The sequence below is a fragment of the Cylas formicarius genome, unplaced genomic scaffold (assembly GCF_029955315.1).
Source record: "Cylas formicarius isolate icCylForm1 unplaced genomic scaffold, icCylForm1.1 PGA_scaffold_7__23_contigs__length_41026272, whole genome shotgun sequence".
Taxonomy (NCBI): Eukaryota; Metazoa; Arthropoda; class Insecta; order Coleoptera; family Brentidae; genus Cylas; species Cylas formicarius.
In genome coordinates this window covers 4,162,047-4,178,640 of record NW_026844352.1, presented here as the reverse complement: position 1 = coordinate 4,178,640, position 16,594 = coordinate 4,162,047, and the positions used below count along the sequence as shown (strand labels likewise).

The window sequence follows — 16,594 nt, the reverse complement described above, 5'->3', positions numbered from 1 at the left end:
GAAAGTGTAAATTCAGCTAGTCAACGCGTAGAGATGGGTGTCCCTCAGGGTCCAGTTTTAGGCCTTGTACTCTTCGTACTATATGCTAATTGTATATTGAAAATTATACCTGATTTTTCCGTGGTGTTGTCGTGTGAAAATAACGATGAAAAGTGCTGTAGGATACTCGATAAAAAGATGACATGGTTTGGAAAAATTGATCGATATTTCAACGCAAGCAAAACCCAATATATAAAGTTTCCTAATTATCAGAAACAATGTGATTATTTTAATAACTGTTTAGGCAATGACACCATCGCAAGTGGGGACACTGTGAGGTTTCTAGGATAGAGTTTGGATGAAGAATATTTTTGTTATCCAAATCATTTTATAGTCCACACGAAATTTTTTGAGTACATGTTTTCTTATATGCCTATTGTACCTATTATGAATTGTATCTATTTGCTTAGTCCGGGTTAAATGGAAATAGAAATAAACACCAAGAAATATATCTACTTTTCCCTGCCATTTAATCGAACTGCAAGAAAACACAAGCAACTCCAATTATTAGATCGACAATAAGATTGCATGGTAAGGACGTTGACGTGATTACTAATTGCCCAAGTCTTCCAAACTATTGCCGCATTGTTTATAAATATAATAAACAATATAGGTCCTAGCAGACTGCCCTAAGAAACCCCGCTTAAAACCATCTTCGATTCAGAAAAATAACTAGTGTTACCATATTTAAGCTTTACTGGTTGACTTCTCTTAGCCAAAAAAGATTTTAATTTTCAAGTGCATTTCCACGCATACCATAAGCAAGTAATTTATCGAGCAGCATTTGAATAGTGATAATGTCGAATGCACAGGCATTTCTCCTGTCTTGATCTAAATTGCCCGATTGCCTGAACTGTGTAACTGACAGAATAATATCGGCGAGATCCGCATCCATATTGGAGTAAGATAAAGACTATTAAAGATAGAGGTGGTAAGCGAATCCAACGATGCAGCAACCGGGTCACCAAGCGTCAGTCCCTGGACACCATCAAGAAGGTGAAGATCGAACTCTTCAGCAGCAACTTCGCCGCAAGACATCTCTTGACCACTCGAGTTAACAAAGCACTCGGAAAGTTTAGAAGATAGTCGCACTTCTTTATTAATAATACACCAAGCAGTTCTCGAAACGTTATTAGATCTACTCAGAAGACCATCTATACTATCTATTATGAGTATTAATGATTACCTAATAAAATGAGAACATTTGAAATGTTGGAAGCAAATAAAGAGTTTTTTCATGTCCTTTTATAGCTTTTTACAATTCAATGAGACTTCTGAACTGCAAGTAAAATTGCAAATTGCTTTGTATGTTTTATGTTGATATTGTTTAAAAAATGGTCCATTTGGTAAAGTTTGCGATTCGGTGTCTGTACGGACTCATCCCAAAGTTCAACGTTAAAGAAAAAGCTTACAAGTTACAAGAAATATTTTTGATTTGTCCTTTAAGCTATCGGTGCCTATAGTGGACCCAATTAACATTTTAATAATGCTTCGCCTTCTACACAGACGGCCCGGATTACACTTTAAATATGATAAAAATATATTTTATTTTAAGATGTTATTCTTGTATTTTTTTACACAAACCACACATTACAAAACCCGATAAAATGTACTTTTCAATTGCAATGAACTTGGAGTGTTGTATTCCATAATGTCATTTCACGTTTGTTTTGTGTATTTGTGGCTAGATTGCCAAATAACCGTTCCATTCCATTATCTCTAAAAGGCGACACATCTGTGTATTGTAATTGTGACATTTTTGATACTGTTATGTTATAGTTTCATACTGCAATCATTTGTTGACCCTCAATTATTTTCTAACACATGTGCAATACGGCATATTGCATTGTGGTTAGTAGAACGTCTATGCTCTCAACATTTTTTTTGAAACATGTAAATCAGTAATATGACTTTCAAATTGCAAACGTGAAATGATATATTGTTTGAAACACGTCATAAATATGGTGGGCAGTGTCGAACGACTTTTATCCCGTGTGGTGAACCACTTGTCCGATCACCTGTAAGAGGATGAAGAACCGGTTGTTTTTTGGAAGATGAATGATGCTGGCACGTGTCGGATTTAACCTCTAACTAGCCCGGTCAGGTACGTTTGGTACAGGGATCCCCAGCATCCCCTTTTGAAAAGGCAAAGGTTAAATGCATTCCCATTAGAAGAGGCATGACCAACGCGAACTCTAACCCATGTTCATTCAGTGTGACTCGAGAATTACTGGACCAGGAGCGTCAGTAAAAAAATATTTCTGATTAATTATTTGAATTCTGAATGAAATATGCCATCATTTCTTTATAAAATGTTCTAATAGTGAAATTTGATCCTCTCGAAACGCATCATTATCAATAGGAAAATTTGTATAATTTTACTTGCATTACTTTTCATAATTAATTACGACTTATGAAATAGGGGAGATATTTTTAGATTATTCGTTATCGTTTATATTCGAAAACCTGTATTTTATTGTATTGAACTGAGTTGGCTTCTACCTAATTAAAATCCATTTAACACAATTTATTTCAATTACTAATACAAATACAATATTTCAACATCTATATATGTAAACAGGTAATAATAGATTCTTAATAACCGGTGTAGGGTTGAATTTAATGGGCAATTTTATATTATAATATTTTTTATATTATCGAAAACCCATTTAGTCCACTAGGGACAGAAAATTTCATAGACAATGTTAAAGATATCTTTGGTGGTATAGATAGGTAGATGATGTTTTTGCTTATTTTACTGGAACGGAAAGACAACTGTAGTCCTTTTTAAATCATATTAACTCCTTACATAAACTTATAAAAATTTTCATAGAGACTAGATAACTCTTTAAAACTTCTGGACTTCAACTAAATTACAGAGCAAATTAGATTTTTTCATTTACCATAAACCCTCACACACGGACATAGTAATCCAAAACAACTCAAATCACCTTCACGCACACACAAAATGGTTACCTTTTATTATTTTATCCACAAACCAGTTTCCACAGAAAATTTTAAAAAAAGAATTAAATATAATACATACAGCTTTTAACAATGGTTATGATTTCTCTTTGATAGATATTATAACTCAAAATCAGAAGAATCTATCACGAAATTTTCGAAACATCTCTCTTAATTTGGTCTTAGGATTGCTTATAAAACTGAAAACTCATTAGGAAAATTTTTAAAAGACAATTAAACGAAATCAAAAAAACTCAAAAATTCAGGTCTACAAGCTGAAATGTGGATCATGTCCCAAAGTTTATATCGGACAAACAGGTAGAACATTCAAGAAACCAATATAAAAGGGCGTATAAAAATAAAAGTTCGGGTTCTAACCAAAACTATGCCATTCACTGAAATTCAGAAATGCACACGTTTAACGATAATTTTGATATTTTACATACGGAATCGAAAGACAAAACAATAAAATTGTTTTTATCTATGGAGATTAAGAAAATCAGTTATTAGAATCTATTTCTTAATGATTAAATTGAATTTAAATCCGTCTCTCTTGTTAAATTTAAATTTATAACCCTACACTGACAATTAAGAATCTGTTACTACCTGTTTGTATATACTGATGTCGGAATATTGCCACATTTTGTATTTCATAAAGGCCCAAACTTCTGTTGTAAATCAATAAGAATTGTATTTTCCGTAAAAGGCTAACTTATTTGGTAATATTTAAGGTTATGTGCCATGTTATTGGGAAATTGAAAAAAAAAGGCTAACTAGTAATATTTGCAAAAGGAATACACAACACTTTGAATTTTCGTGATTTTCGGGTATAGTTTTACCCCGGATGTCTTTTTTTACTCTATGAGTTTCGAATTTTGTAAAACCAATATTTCTTAAATGGCACACCCTGTATATTATACATTCCGTAGAGAACGCGCTTAAAGTATCTTCTATACCTATATCCATATAATTGTGTTCAGTAATAAAATATCTAGGACATCATTACAACATAACGATCTGTAAAAATGGAAAATTAAAAATAATTATAGAGTGGAGAACTGAAAGAAAAAAACAGAGGGAATTATCTCAATTGAACTTGTGCTTTACGGCACACATGGAGGCAAATTGTAAAACAGCAATCTTTAAAATATGATACCAGGTATTTTAATTTGATAAAATTCCTAATTTAAATACTTCAATTTTTCCTTGAGTTATTCATAATAAAAGAATTTTTTTTTAATTGTTAGTGTTATTATTATTATTAATATTATATTATTTTTTCTAGAAATATTTGGTGTGTTACATTATTTTTTTAAATAGAATGCGTCAAAATTAACAAAAACTGAAATATGATTTTTACCACTAAATTCAAAAACGCAATAAAATCTTCCAAGTTGAATTTTCAAATTTTCTTGATAATCATTACAAATTTTGAAAAAAGTATATGTGATATGACTTTTAGAATGCTCTATGAAATTAGAATTACCAACATTCTTTTACGGAAATGTATATGTGCATAAATGTATACATACAACTTTTGGATTTGCTGCTGAGGCTATACGTAGAGAATTTAAATCCAATATAATGGATGCTAAGAAATATTTAACAGGTCAGCCCAAAAGAAGATTTCTTATCACATATGGGAGCATTTCTGGATAAAGTTTTATAAACAAAAATTGTAAATCCTTTTAAGGACCTTTTACGAGTAATTTTAAATTTTTGACGTAACAGACAGAAAGGATATTTTGGTTAATGTAGGATCAAGCCAAACTTTACCGAGCCCCTGTCTCTTTTTTATTAGTTTCAGTTTTGAAAATGAAAATAATTACATAATACGTGTTGCAAAAGACTTACGCACCTGTACTCCAAGGACGAAAGTTTCGCAAATCAATCGGTGTTCGTTACTGTTTAGGCACCTATCTATATCGCTGTAGTATAACTAAACTTAAAGCAACTTATAATGAACTCGTAAACTATAAACATAGGCGGTGGCGTACACACAAACGAGCGGTGTTGGCAAATTGTGTTCTTTACAAACTGGTCTAACTGGATCGCAGCCGGGTGGCCAGACTTCACCTGGACCCGAAGAGGTCGCAGGTCACCGACGTACACGGGAGTGAGCAAGCCGCAAAAGCCCTAATAGTAGTCAACTGTCAACACATTGCCCGATATTAATCATTACGGACGCCTCTATGTAAATATTTACAATTTCTTCGCATTTTTTTTAGTTTCGCATGCGTATACCGTTTTAAAATAATTTTATAACATTTCCAGAGATATTCTCAGCCAACGCACTCAGATCATTTTAAAATGCAAAAGCTCAGGTAAAAAACGAACCCCTTTAAAGTTGTTTAAAAGAACCAGGTAGATAAAGCATTGTGTCTCGCTTTTTTGCTAACCCATACTTGAATGAATGAAATGAATGAAATGAAAAATCCGAACACAATTTTTAAAATCTGTGATCTGTAGTTTTTTATAACAAGCTAAGTTAATTGTAACAGATGCACTGATCTATGGAAAGCATCATCAATGTAGAAGCACTTACATTATCAATTATTAGCCATTCAAAATACATTTTACTTCTTCTAGATATTCTTATTAATAGAAAATCAGAAAACCTACGTACCCAAACCGACACCTTAATGTATTGTCACATCACCATCAGGCCCAAAAATCATCGGTTATCATCTCTCTTGTTTAGAGAGCAGCAGAACTATCGCAACCCACTGTCATAGTCGCTGAATCCAGAATTAAAACGCCTAACATCTGAGCTTCTTTCTAATAACTTCCACTTTAGAAACATTAAGCGTTTCCATACAAAATACGGTTCACCAGAACCTCCCAAAGAAAATGAGTCCGAAAGCAATCCCACACTTGCAACTGCTGTCCTTCCAAAAGTTTCTAAGAAATATGATGATAAAACCAGATTAACCATAAAGTCTTCAGCAGTTGCCGAACACCATCATGAAACCGCACAGGTTTTATTCTACCAAATAAAAATCAGAGAATCCATAGAAATTTTTACACGACCAAGCAATCCTAACCGCAACTCACCAGGACGAATGGTTATAAAGAGTAAGTGGAATAGAGTTTCATTTTCTCAGGGATTTCATACAGTTCAAACAAATTGGTTGAGTTTAAATGACAAGCATTCTAGAATCCTAGTTGTGTGAAGAGGTAAATTGAAGGTGATGTATTTTATATCCTCCTTCCATACGCCTTATTGCCCTTCTCTCAGATCCCTATTGCTCAGCACCCTCCTGAGTCCTTCTATCCAGGTTTTCTTCCGTCTCAAAAATGGCGTCTATTCCATAGCCATCTTTGGAATTCTTGTGTCAATCAATTGTGTGATTTCAATTTCATCTCCCAAAGGTTCGTGTATCCCCGTTCATTCTCCTACTTCTTCGCCTGTTCTTCTTTCTATTGATTTCAATTTCATCTCCCAAAGGTTCGTGTATCCCCGTTCATTCTCCTACTTTTTCGCTTGATTTCCTTTCTATTCGAGATATTCTTAACAACCTCCTAAACGTTTTCATTCCATTTCCACTGCATTTACACTTCTTGTGACCTAATAAGAGGTCGCTCTTAACCAAAGAGTTGTAGATATATTTCTTTCTCCATATAAACATCCAATAATTTTCCTTGACATGCTTACTCGTGTTTTGATTTCTTTGTTGTGGGGTCAGACTCAAAGAATTATATTCTTGACACTGGCATCTTCTAGTTCTATGTCCGATGGCTCCGCGCCTGTAGGTATGTATTTGGTTCTATCTGTATTTATAATTGGTCCCCATTTTTGGTACTGGTACTGAAATTTGCAAGTCATATGTCACTTAATCATCTACGAACTGAAGTGTGTAGCCTTGCATTTCCTTTTCCAAGACCATAAAACCTCTCGAAGCTACAATTTAGGCAACGGCGAGATGCAGCTTCCCTGACTTAACCCCCTTGTTACTTTAAATTCACTCCATACATTTTTCCAGATTTAAACTCTTGATATTTATTGATGGTGCAGATTTGTTACTGGATTAAAATTTTGGCACAGATATGAATGGTGCCCGTTCCAAAACATTTAAATAGGTTATCCTCTACTCAATTTGCTAGAGAGCAGAAGAAGTAAATATGGACAAAATTAAGAACCTTCTGAAGAAGCTAGCATTAATGAAAAAAACCAGCATTAATGTTCTCCAGGAAATAAATTTAGATTTATAGAACATTACAATAGTAATCTGTAGTAATCTGAGTAAGAGGTTTACTTAGTTGCGCAATGGTGTAAAAGTAAAATTTCCCATGCATGACTAAGAGACTTCATTGTAAATGTCTACCGGACTTTATCAACGCGCTTAGATAAAAAAATCTTATCTTATCGTGTCGCTGATAAATCCGTCAGTACGAGCGATAACGAAACGGTGTCAATAACGGCATAATTAAGATGATTTGAAAAATATCGTCCAAGCCAAAATGAAAACAATTGTGCAAAATATATGTATCCTTATAACTGTTGTGGTGGCATTATTAACGATCAGCGTCGTGGGCAAAACGATCGAAGTGAATTGTTCCGAATTTTGCGTCTGTGATATCTACCAACGACTGAGGAGAGCGACATGTCAAAACAAAAGACTAACCTCCATGGAGATAAATATGGCGTCGGCGGTCCAAATTTTGGACATGAGCTACAATCAAGTTAGCGATTTGAGTAACGATATTTTTTTGGTAAGAAGTCTTCCTCTGCAAAATACACAATCCCATGGAATCGTTTTTTAGGAACTTCAGCTTTCAGAACTCAAACTACTCAACTTATCCCATAACAAAATTGGTCAGATCCACCTAAACGGATTCAATGGTTTATCTGCATTGAAAACACTGGATTTGTCTTACAATGCGGTCAGATATTTTATTAGGGCCTGGTTTTTCAGTCTCAGCTCTTTGGAAGAGCTTTACTTGAGGGGAAATCCTTTGAGAACGATCAATGACCAACCGAGGATAGAAATCAAATCCCTGAGGGTAATCAACAATTGAATCCAGCTTTAGCAATTTCCTTATCGACGCTGTTAGATTTTAGACCTCAGCGACTGCAAAATTGCTCACTTGAAATCCGACATTTTCAGTTTGGTGCCGAATCTAGAAGTTTTGGACGTGTCGAATAACTATCTGACCGAATTCAAACCGGAAATAATTAAACCTCTCTATCACATATCCGTAGTGAATTTGGTTGGCAATAACTTTTTCAATTGCAAAGATATATCCAGAAAAAATTTGAAGAAATACACACGGCACAAAGGCATTGCCCTTAGGGACACTTGTACCACTCAGAAATCGCATGTAAGTCAAACTCATATGTTTGAAAAAATGATGGTTCAACCGAATAACGCTGGTGAGCTCGAAAAGAATTCTTGGATATACAACGTTGAGGAAACAATAAAAGTGATTGAAGTTTGCAGCAATTTAACCAATAATAAAACCTGGGATGGACTAGAAAATGTTATAATGGAATATGTAGAGGTATATCCATTGATAATATTGCCTGGCATTTTTGGATCTGGTATTCTTTTTGGTAAGATTTTTAAATAAATTTAATTTGGATAAGAATATATTCTCTCTGGTAGGAATTCTCTTTGGTTGTATTTGTGGGTGCTTATGCAGGCCAAAGAAGTGTCGTCCCGACATCATCGACGACGACGAACCAAATGAGTATAACAATTTACGCCGAAGCATGAGAAGTTTGAGGTCTCAAGGAGCCAACAGTTACGTCAGATCGTCCGGTTTTCGAAACAGTAGACCAAGAGATGAAATTAGGAATTTGGTTCTAAACGAACTAGATTATCCGAACTCCACTCCTGTCTATCCGCGAAAGATTTACACTGGTTAAAGTTTTAGGACTTTTCGTTTTATTAAATGCCATGTCAGTAGTTGTGAGAGAAAAGAACTGATTAGTAGGTTAGGAAACACTGGTTTTAATATATTTGAATAATTTACAGTTTCACTGTACTTGAATGATAATTCTTAACAAAATCACCTTAAACTTCCTTCGTAAATATATTGACAATTTGTAAATTATTTAAACACCAAAACCAATGTTTGTGAAATAAAAAAAATCTTAAAATCAAATTCTCATAAATTAGAAGTCCGGTGTTCTATATGTGAATATATATGAAGAATCAATTGAAGTAATGGCTCGGGAAACTTTCCTGTCTCTGACTAACGAGAGGCTCATTTTTAGATTCAATTCAGTAGAGTACAGTACAGTACAGCTCCGATTATGTTAAATGATGTGGACCCAAGTGATTTCGAATAATCGAAATTTCAGTAAATACGATTTTTTTTATTTACTTTCCTTCAATTTATTTATTCGTTTGCGACGTTACATCTGTGAAATATAGCTCTTCTTTTTGAATCAATTTTGATCAAGATTTTTGCAAGGTACTATTTGATACCAAGCTGAAGCTATCCAGTATATAACATTTTTCAAGTTAATTTAGTCATTCTATGAGAACGGCACCCTCATCTACTTTTTCCAAAAAATGGTCCACTAGCAAACGCTTGTAATTACGTCTTAAATTTTCCAACACACCCTGATCCATGGGCGGAATGAGAAAAGTTACAGCACGAGGAAAAAACATTGCTTTTATTTCAGCACTTTCAAGGTGCTCCGCGATTAGCAGAGTCTGTAACAAAACACATTAAAAGGAACTCTACTTTGGAACGGAAATTTCTTTTTTTTAATACTCATTTATTCAACCTTTTTTAATGTTTATACAATACAGGAAAAGCACTGGGATGAATATTCTTGAAGGCTCATGTTTTTGTCGAATTACTAATACGTAATAATGGAAGTTTGTGTCTCCCAGAATTATTAGCTCATGCAAAAACAGTGATAAGTTCTTTAGTACTTTTCTAACCAGGTGATTCAACTTCCGTTTTTGAAGCTAAGGAATTTGAAGGCAACATTTTGTAGTTCAAATCGGCTTCATAGCAATTGTAGATTTGGTAAATCACTTTCTTTCATAAGCTTCATTAAATTCTCTGAAACTTTTTTCTGCACCTTTGTGATAAACCGAATTTCGGAAAAACTCGATTCGGATAATGAGAACTGTACTGTATATAACTAGATAGTTAAGAGTTTTCAAAGCCACTGAAGAAATCAAAATATTTGAAATATTTTATCGAAATACAAAGCAAAATCAATTGAAAATAATGTCCTACGAATTGTTGCAAATTAACTATTATTTCGCAAAATAAACCCACATTTGGATTTTAAAAGCTCGGCCCGTGGCAGTGACAGTTGCGGTTAAACACTACAACGACTTCTGTCAGAGCGACCAACGTTTTTCAAAATGTCTATATTTTCATTGAACTGCATTTTCTATTTTATACGGTGTCTCGAGGGAAGGTGGGGCGTCAAACTACTCACTAGGCTACCATCTGGACATGACAAGTGAACTTATTCGAAAATTGGCTAAACAACTCTCTTCTTCTTCCAAATATCCCACCAGGCAGCTTAATAGTTTATGACAATGCTACCTATCGTAGTACTCTAGCTAAAAAAGAACCAACGATCAGCAGCTAAAATCTGATGTACTTTTAATTATGATTTGTCACAGAAAAGCCAATTTTAACTGGGATATGTTCTAAATCAAGATGAAAAACAAACTATTTGTCCCAGAAAGAGGATTTTTAAGGTTGATATATGCAGCTTCAATATAAATTGTGGTACAATAACTGTTCCTTAGTCAGCATGACCTTTGTTTGAGAGATACATATACGACAAAACAACAAGTGCAAGTTTCAAGAACCAAATAGTGAAAAACTTATTATGAATTAATATCAGAGAGCCGCACGTACTTCAAGTGAAATATAATTATGAAAAAACTTGAGACATTCTAACTATTCTAACTCCTATTTTTGAACAGTTAAATAAATATTAAAACAATATCAAAAAAATTGGAAAATTTAAAAAAATATACTGTACCGTATAAAAAATAATCTGTCAAGAGTAAACTATTGCTTGGAAACCATATTTAGTTTGTATTTAGAGACAAAATTGGAACTGCTACTACCAGAAAATGATCCTTTTTTTCCCAGTATTCTTTTATTATATATTCTGTATGTGTTATACAACGCATCCAATTTTCTGTGGTAACTGTGCTAAAGAGCTTCTTTAATAACAGATGCTACTGTAGTATCATAGTGCCTTGCCTAACTTACAATATTTATATTAAAAAATATTTTGCACCGAGCCCACACTAATTCTATGGCATTAAATATACATTTCAGCAATTATCTCGTCTGTAGCATACGGTAAGTTTGTTTTTCTGGGTAATATTAGCGATATTGTCATGACTGTGCAGCGAAGAAGTGTTTATTTTTTTTAGGAATATTTTTTATTTTAAGAGAAATCAGTGGCGTACCATCAATGTCTGCCAAAAGAGGCAGGTGAAATTCTACTCGCCCGCCACTGGTATATACAATGCCTCTTCATACATAGCACATTTGTGTCAAATTTCAATAAAAGTACAGGTAATCAAAAAATGTATTCGCCACCCCTTAATTATTGACATTCTATTAGAAAGCACCCTGTATATAGCGTGCCATTTAAGAAAATCAAGATTTTTGAATTTAAAATGATCCAAATATATTCGTTTATTCAAATTCCGTTGCACATATCTCTTACGTCATATTCGAGTAACGTTAATGTCAAATTTGAGTGATCTACCTTCAAAAATATTAGCGTTATCGTAATTTTTCTGGGAGCGTGAAAACTATTTTTTTTTTTTGAAAAGTTAAAGTATAGGTTTAGGTATGTGATATTAGAAGAAAACTTAAATAAATTTAAAAGAAATTCGAAACAAAATTTAAATGTAGGATGTTTCATTTTTTAAAAATATGCGTTTTATACGTCATGCTTTTTGGAGTCACGCTGTATACCATAAAATAATTTTAAATTGAGCATAATGACAATGATAAAACTTTTGAAAGCAACTCTATCGTTCACTCACTCTGTAGTTTTCGCGTTTTAATAATATTTCTTTGTTTTCTTCCGCGTTGTGGTATTACAGGTATTCAAAAAATTTATCTCTGTATCTCAAAAGTTAAGACGTTTAGGACTTATGTTCATATGAAGTTTTCTTTTTAAAATGTAACCTGTATTTAGGAGTTTATATCATATTCTTCACAATCCTCTTAAGATGTAAAGCTGGTTAGAAAGATATTAATTGAATTAACAACATCTACTCCTACTAGTAAGTGGAAGTAAGGCAAACATGTTTTAATTATCCGAAGTAGCTCGCTTAAAACCGGCTTCGAACTAAACTTATTAATTCCCGATAGTTGAGACTTACAAGCGTTAATCCGAAGCATACGATCGTAGGCACCAACTTTTTGCCGAGCTTTGCCGAGGCGTTGCGGTTTCGCTTCAAATGTGGTCAGTGGCTGAAAGGGGGGGAGGGGGGCGGAGTGGGATGTCGAACGGCGGAACGGGACGAAGCAAGGCGAACTTTGAGGGTTTAGAGCGAGTCCTTACATTTTCTCCTTGAAATCAAGGACTAATGAGAAGCCCGCCCGGCGTCGCCGTTGGTAAAGTTGCGGGTCTTTCGCCTAACTAAGTGCTGGTTGCCAGCCCGCCCGTGCTATCCCTTGCTTTCGGGCTCTCCTAGCAACAGAAATTTGAATTTAATAGAATGGACCGGCTACGATCTACCGAGGAAAGTAAAACAATGCGTAATTTAAATTCTGAGCTTCGAGCGACGCGAATTTCTTAACCTCAACTAGTTGACCGCAGGGACGAAACGTTTTACTTTATCTGACAGCAAAATAATGATTTGTTTGTTCAAGAAATTTCGAAAAATTGGACGGATAACCGCTAAATCTGTAGTCATAGAAAATATAAACACAATAAACAGAAAGCCACTGAATTCCGCACTCAAACGAAAAAGTTAACTAAATAATTCATTAAATCTTAACAATACTCATAAATAATAGTAACATATATTGGTAATGGTGGTAAAAAAGGTGTAGTATGCAACACGACGGATAATCTCGTGATTCAAATGCCGTTCAATAATATAATATTTCCGCCCTTTTCCTGCAACATGTATGTCTACGATTGCAGTTTATCGGTTAAAAGTTATAAAGTCGTAAAGGTAATCTAATAAAAAGAAAAAAAAACCTTTGCAAGAAGTTTGTAGCCGACGTTGTTTTGGACATTTAATAATTTCAATAAAAATCATCAGGAACTTTGAAATATCAAATCCGATGTAAAAATAAAAACTTCTATGCATGGCCATTACAATATCATTAATACGACAGCATGAAGAGAAATTAGTGCTTTTTTTAAGTGAAAACAGTGTGACGGACTAAGAGATCAAATCTGCCCATAAATGAATGCAAACGACATTATTTTTTTAAAGGCACAAAAACTAAAACAAAATATATAGCTTTTAGTTACCAACTAGTGTCCTTCAAAAAAAAAAATAGAAGACTTCTCATTTTACTTTTACACAATAACCATATTTGGGCCGATGAAAACACCATGGAGTTAATTTAAACATCAAGAACGGTTTTCGGTGAATGTTTAGACTGGAATTGTTGGAAATTACTTAACTGGACCTTTTTTCCTGACAGAAAGTTTAAATGGCCATAATTATCGACTGTTTTTAGAAGCGGATTAGCCAATATTGCTCTAAAAAGTACCATATTTAATTAAGAACAGAATGTAGTTAATGCATTCTCACTTTAATGTAGCAGTAAAGGAATATTTAAATTACACATTTAATAACCGATGGAGATCAGATCATTGGTGTGCTACTGACTCTGTATGAACAAATAATATTCATTTATTATTAAAATATCGATTTAAAGAAAAATATCTAGTTTTTAGTTACCAACTTTTCTTATTAACATAACATGCTAACAAGATTAATAGACGATTCTTATTTAATTTTTTTTAATCAAATTTGTCTGTTAATAAATTAATAACAAACTCTTTGAAAAAAAGTAGAACATAAAAGCTAGATAAATTGTTACAAATGCCCTCCACCTTGAACTATACAAACTTCAGCTCTTCTCCTTATTGACGACAATTAACATGCGAGAGAAACTTTCTGGGAAGTAACTGATTGAATAAAGTGAACTGGTTGAATATGAGTAAAACAGAAAATCGTGCAAAATTTTCCAAACCAAGACGTGCGAGATATTCAGGTTATTTACTTTTTTTTTCAACTCTTCATTAGTAAACTCGACCATTATTTTTTAAAAGAAATAATCATAATAAATAAAAAAAAAGAAAATTAACTGATGTCAAACAACAACAAACTAATATTTTTTTAGAAAAATTGGCATAACTAATAGGTTTAGGTATGTGTTATTATTAGTGGAAAAGTAAAATAAATTTAAACGAAATTCAAAATAAAATTAAAATGTAGGGTGTTTCATTTTTAGAAAACGTACGTTTTATTCGTCACGCTTTTTTCAGTCACACTGTATACTATAAAATTTAAATTGTGCATAATGCCAATTTTTACATTTTTCGTGTTTACCATTTTCTCGTAACTTTTGAAACCAACTCTATCGTTCACTCACCCTGTAGTTTTCACGTTTTAAAAATATTTCTTAAATTTCTTTTAAAAAATGTATTTTTTTATTCTGCCTATTTCTAGTTTAAGAAAATTTCAACCCAATCGAACGGTGTGAATTAAATTTTTATTACTTATTCCTTGTTTTTATATAATATTATAATAAGTAATTGAAACTAACTCGATTTCGCTCGAATTCACTCACACCGCACCGAAAAACTTCCGAAACGTAATCAAACGCCATCGTTAGTATATCATTAATCTAAAATAGTGCTACATCAAGTGTTAATTCATGGCGTAACTGGTCACGAAGTTTAGGGGTGAACGGAGGAGAAAGTGCGAAGATAACGTAGTGCGGGAAGTTGTCGAATCGCCATTGGCGTAAGCGCAAGGGCGATAGATAAACGCGATACCGAATTGTTAACGGGGTGTTTGTAAATGAAAACGTTCGCCCGGTTAATATCGTCGCGCCATTAAAATTATCAATATGGAGAGTGACAAAGCATCGTGGCCTGGAAGAGATTAAATTGCCATACGCCGAACAACTATAACTGGTAAATTTAACTTGAGAACGTGGTTCCCATTGATGGCGAAGGTTTGTAAAAATATTTTATATTTATTTATTTATATATTAAAGTAATCAACATTCTGACGCCCAATACCAGATCGAAATCGATAGACAATTAGCAAACAAAAATAAATAACTCAACTAAGAAGTCAACATGCTACTTTCTAATAATTAATTATACAGCAAGTTTTGCAAATAATAGCAAAAAAATATAAGCAAATACAGTGATGTCAGAGTTTGTTCGAAATTATACTTCGAAAGTTGCGTTGCAGTTCACTATTTATTAAGTTCTGTACAATATATTATTTTGGACCAGATTCGTTTAAGGCAAAGAAAGTTCAAAAAGTGATGTTATTCCTTGTTACTTTGGAAAAATCGATGAAATCGAATTTTAGGAAAGTATCTATGCTCGTATAAAAATTTTATATCCTGGTAACGGTAGGTCCTATGGGATCTCCGTTGGTACAGAAATGATCACTGTTTGTCCGTTCTCCATTCTCCATTCTCGACTTTTGCTTTTTCCTGAATAACTTTCGAACCGTTGAAGCTACAAAATTAAAATTTGCCTCCTTTTTAACCCTCCGGGAACCACGTAGGCTTATAAGAAATGGCCCTGATCTGAAGCAGGTATCCATCTTTTTTTCGCGATTTTCGAATGTTTTTTGAACATTGCTATGAAACATGATCAGTGTCCGAAATTTGAAGAAATCGACTTCATATTTGGCACATATGTGCAGCTTTGCCCCATGACGGAACCTATTGAAATGGGGGGGCTGGGGGATCGGGAAGTATTTAAAATAAATAAAAATCGCATGTGCAAGGGTCTACAAAAAGTAATAAGTGCCCCAAATTTACAGCTACCGACTTCAAACTTGGGAGAGAAGTAGAAGTCCGGACCCGCATTTAAACTCTTTAAATTGGGAGCAATAAAATAACACGAACTATTTTTTTAATTTTTGATTTTTTTTTGTTATTTTGGCTTCCAGAAAAACATTATTTCCTCCAAAACCATTCATCAGATCGGAACAATGTTACAACCGTAATACGTGAGAGATCGGGCGCAATAACTTTTGTTTCACGCATTTTTTTGATTATATACAAGGTGTTTTAGTTATGGACAAAAATCTAAAAGATCCCGAAAATTGTTCTTGTGTCATAGGCCGCATCAAGACCTACAATTTTTGTATTTGCAGTTTTCGTCTGTCACATACGCTGCTCGAGATATTTGAAAAAATTCATTTGAAAATCCCAATATCTCGCACCATATCTGGACGCAATGACGTCATTCACTTTTACGGTGTACTGTATAGTTTTAGAAAAGAGGTATTTTCACGAAAACTATTTATCCTATTGAAAAAATTCATATACCGGGAAACGTGAGAAATCTAGGGCAATAACTTTTACTTGCGCCATTTTTTGGATTATGTACAGGGTGTGTCGATTATTTGTAAAA

General features: G+C 33.6%; 1 protein-coding gene across 1 annotated transcript; it reads left to right on the top strand.

Annotated features, from left to right (window-relative positions):
* The first annotated feature begins 7,409 nt into the window (after positions 1-7,409).
* LOC132704899 (amphoterin-induced protein 2-like) lies at positions 7,410-9,801 on the top strand. Its single transcript, XM_060675214.1, has 4 exons — positions 7,410-7,716; positions 7,768-8,007; positions 8,059-8,557; positions 8,610-9,801. Exons 1-4 carry the CDS (start codon positions 7,465-7,467, stop codon positions 8,870-8,872), a joined length of 1,254 nt encoding a protein of 417 aa, XP_060531197.1. The 5' UTR covers positions 7,410-7,464; the 3' UTR covers positions 8,873-9,801.
* Positions 9,802-16,594: the final 6,793 nt, after the last annotated feature.

Excerpts from the sequence above, each read along its gene's own strand:
- LOC132704899 (XM_060675214.1), top strand. The coding sequence starts at position 7,465 with ATGAAAACAATTGTGCAAAATATATGTATCCTTATAACTGTTGTGGTG. Across the intron at positions 8,008-8,058 it reads TAGAAATCAAATCCCTGAGG|ATTTTAGACCTCAGCGACTG; the intron begins GTAATCAACAAT and ends CGACGCTGTTAG. Across the intron at positions 8,558-8,609 it reads TGGATCTGGTATTCTTTTTG|GAATTCTCTTTGGTTGTATT; the intron begins GTAAGATTTTTA and ends TCTCTCTGGTAG.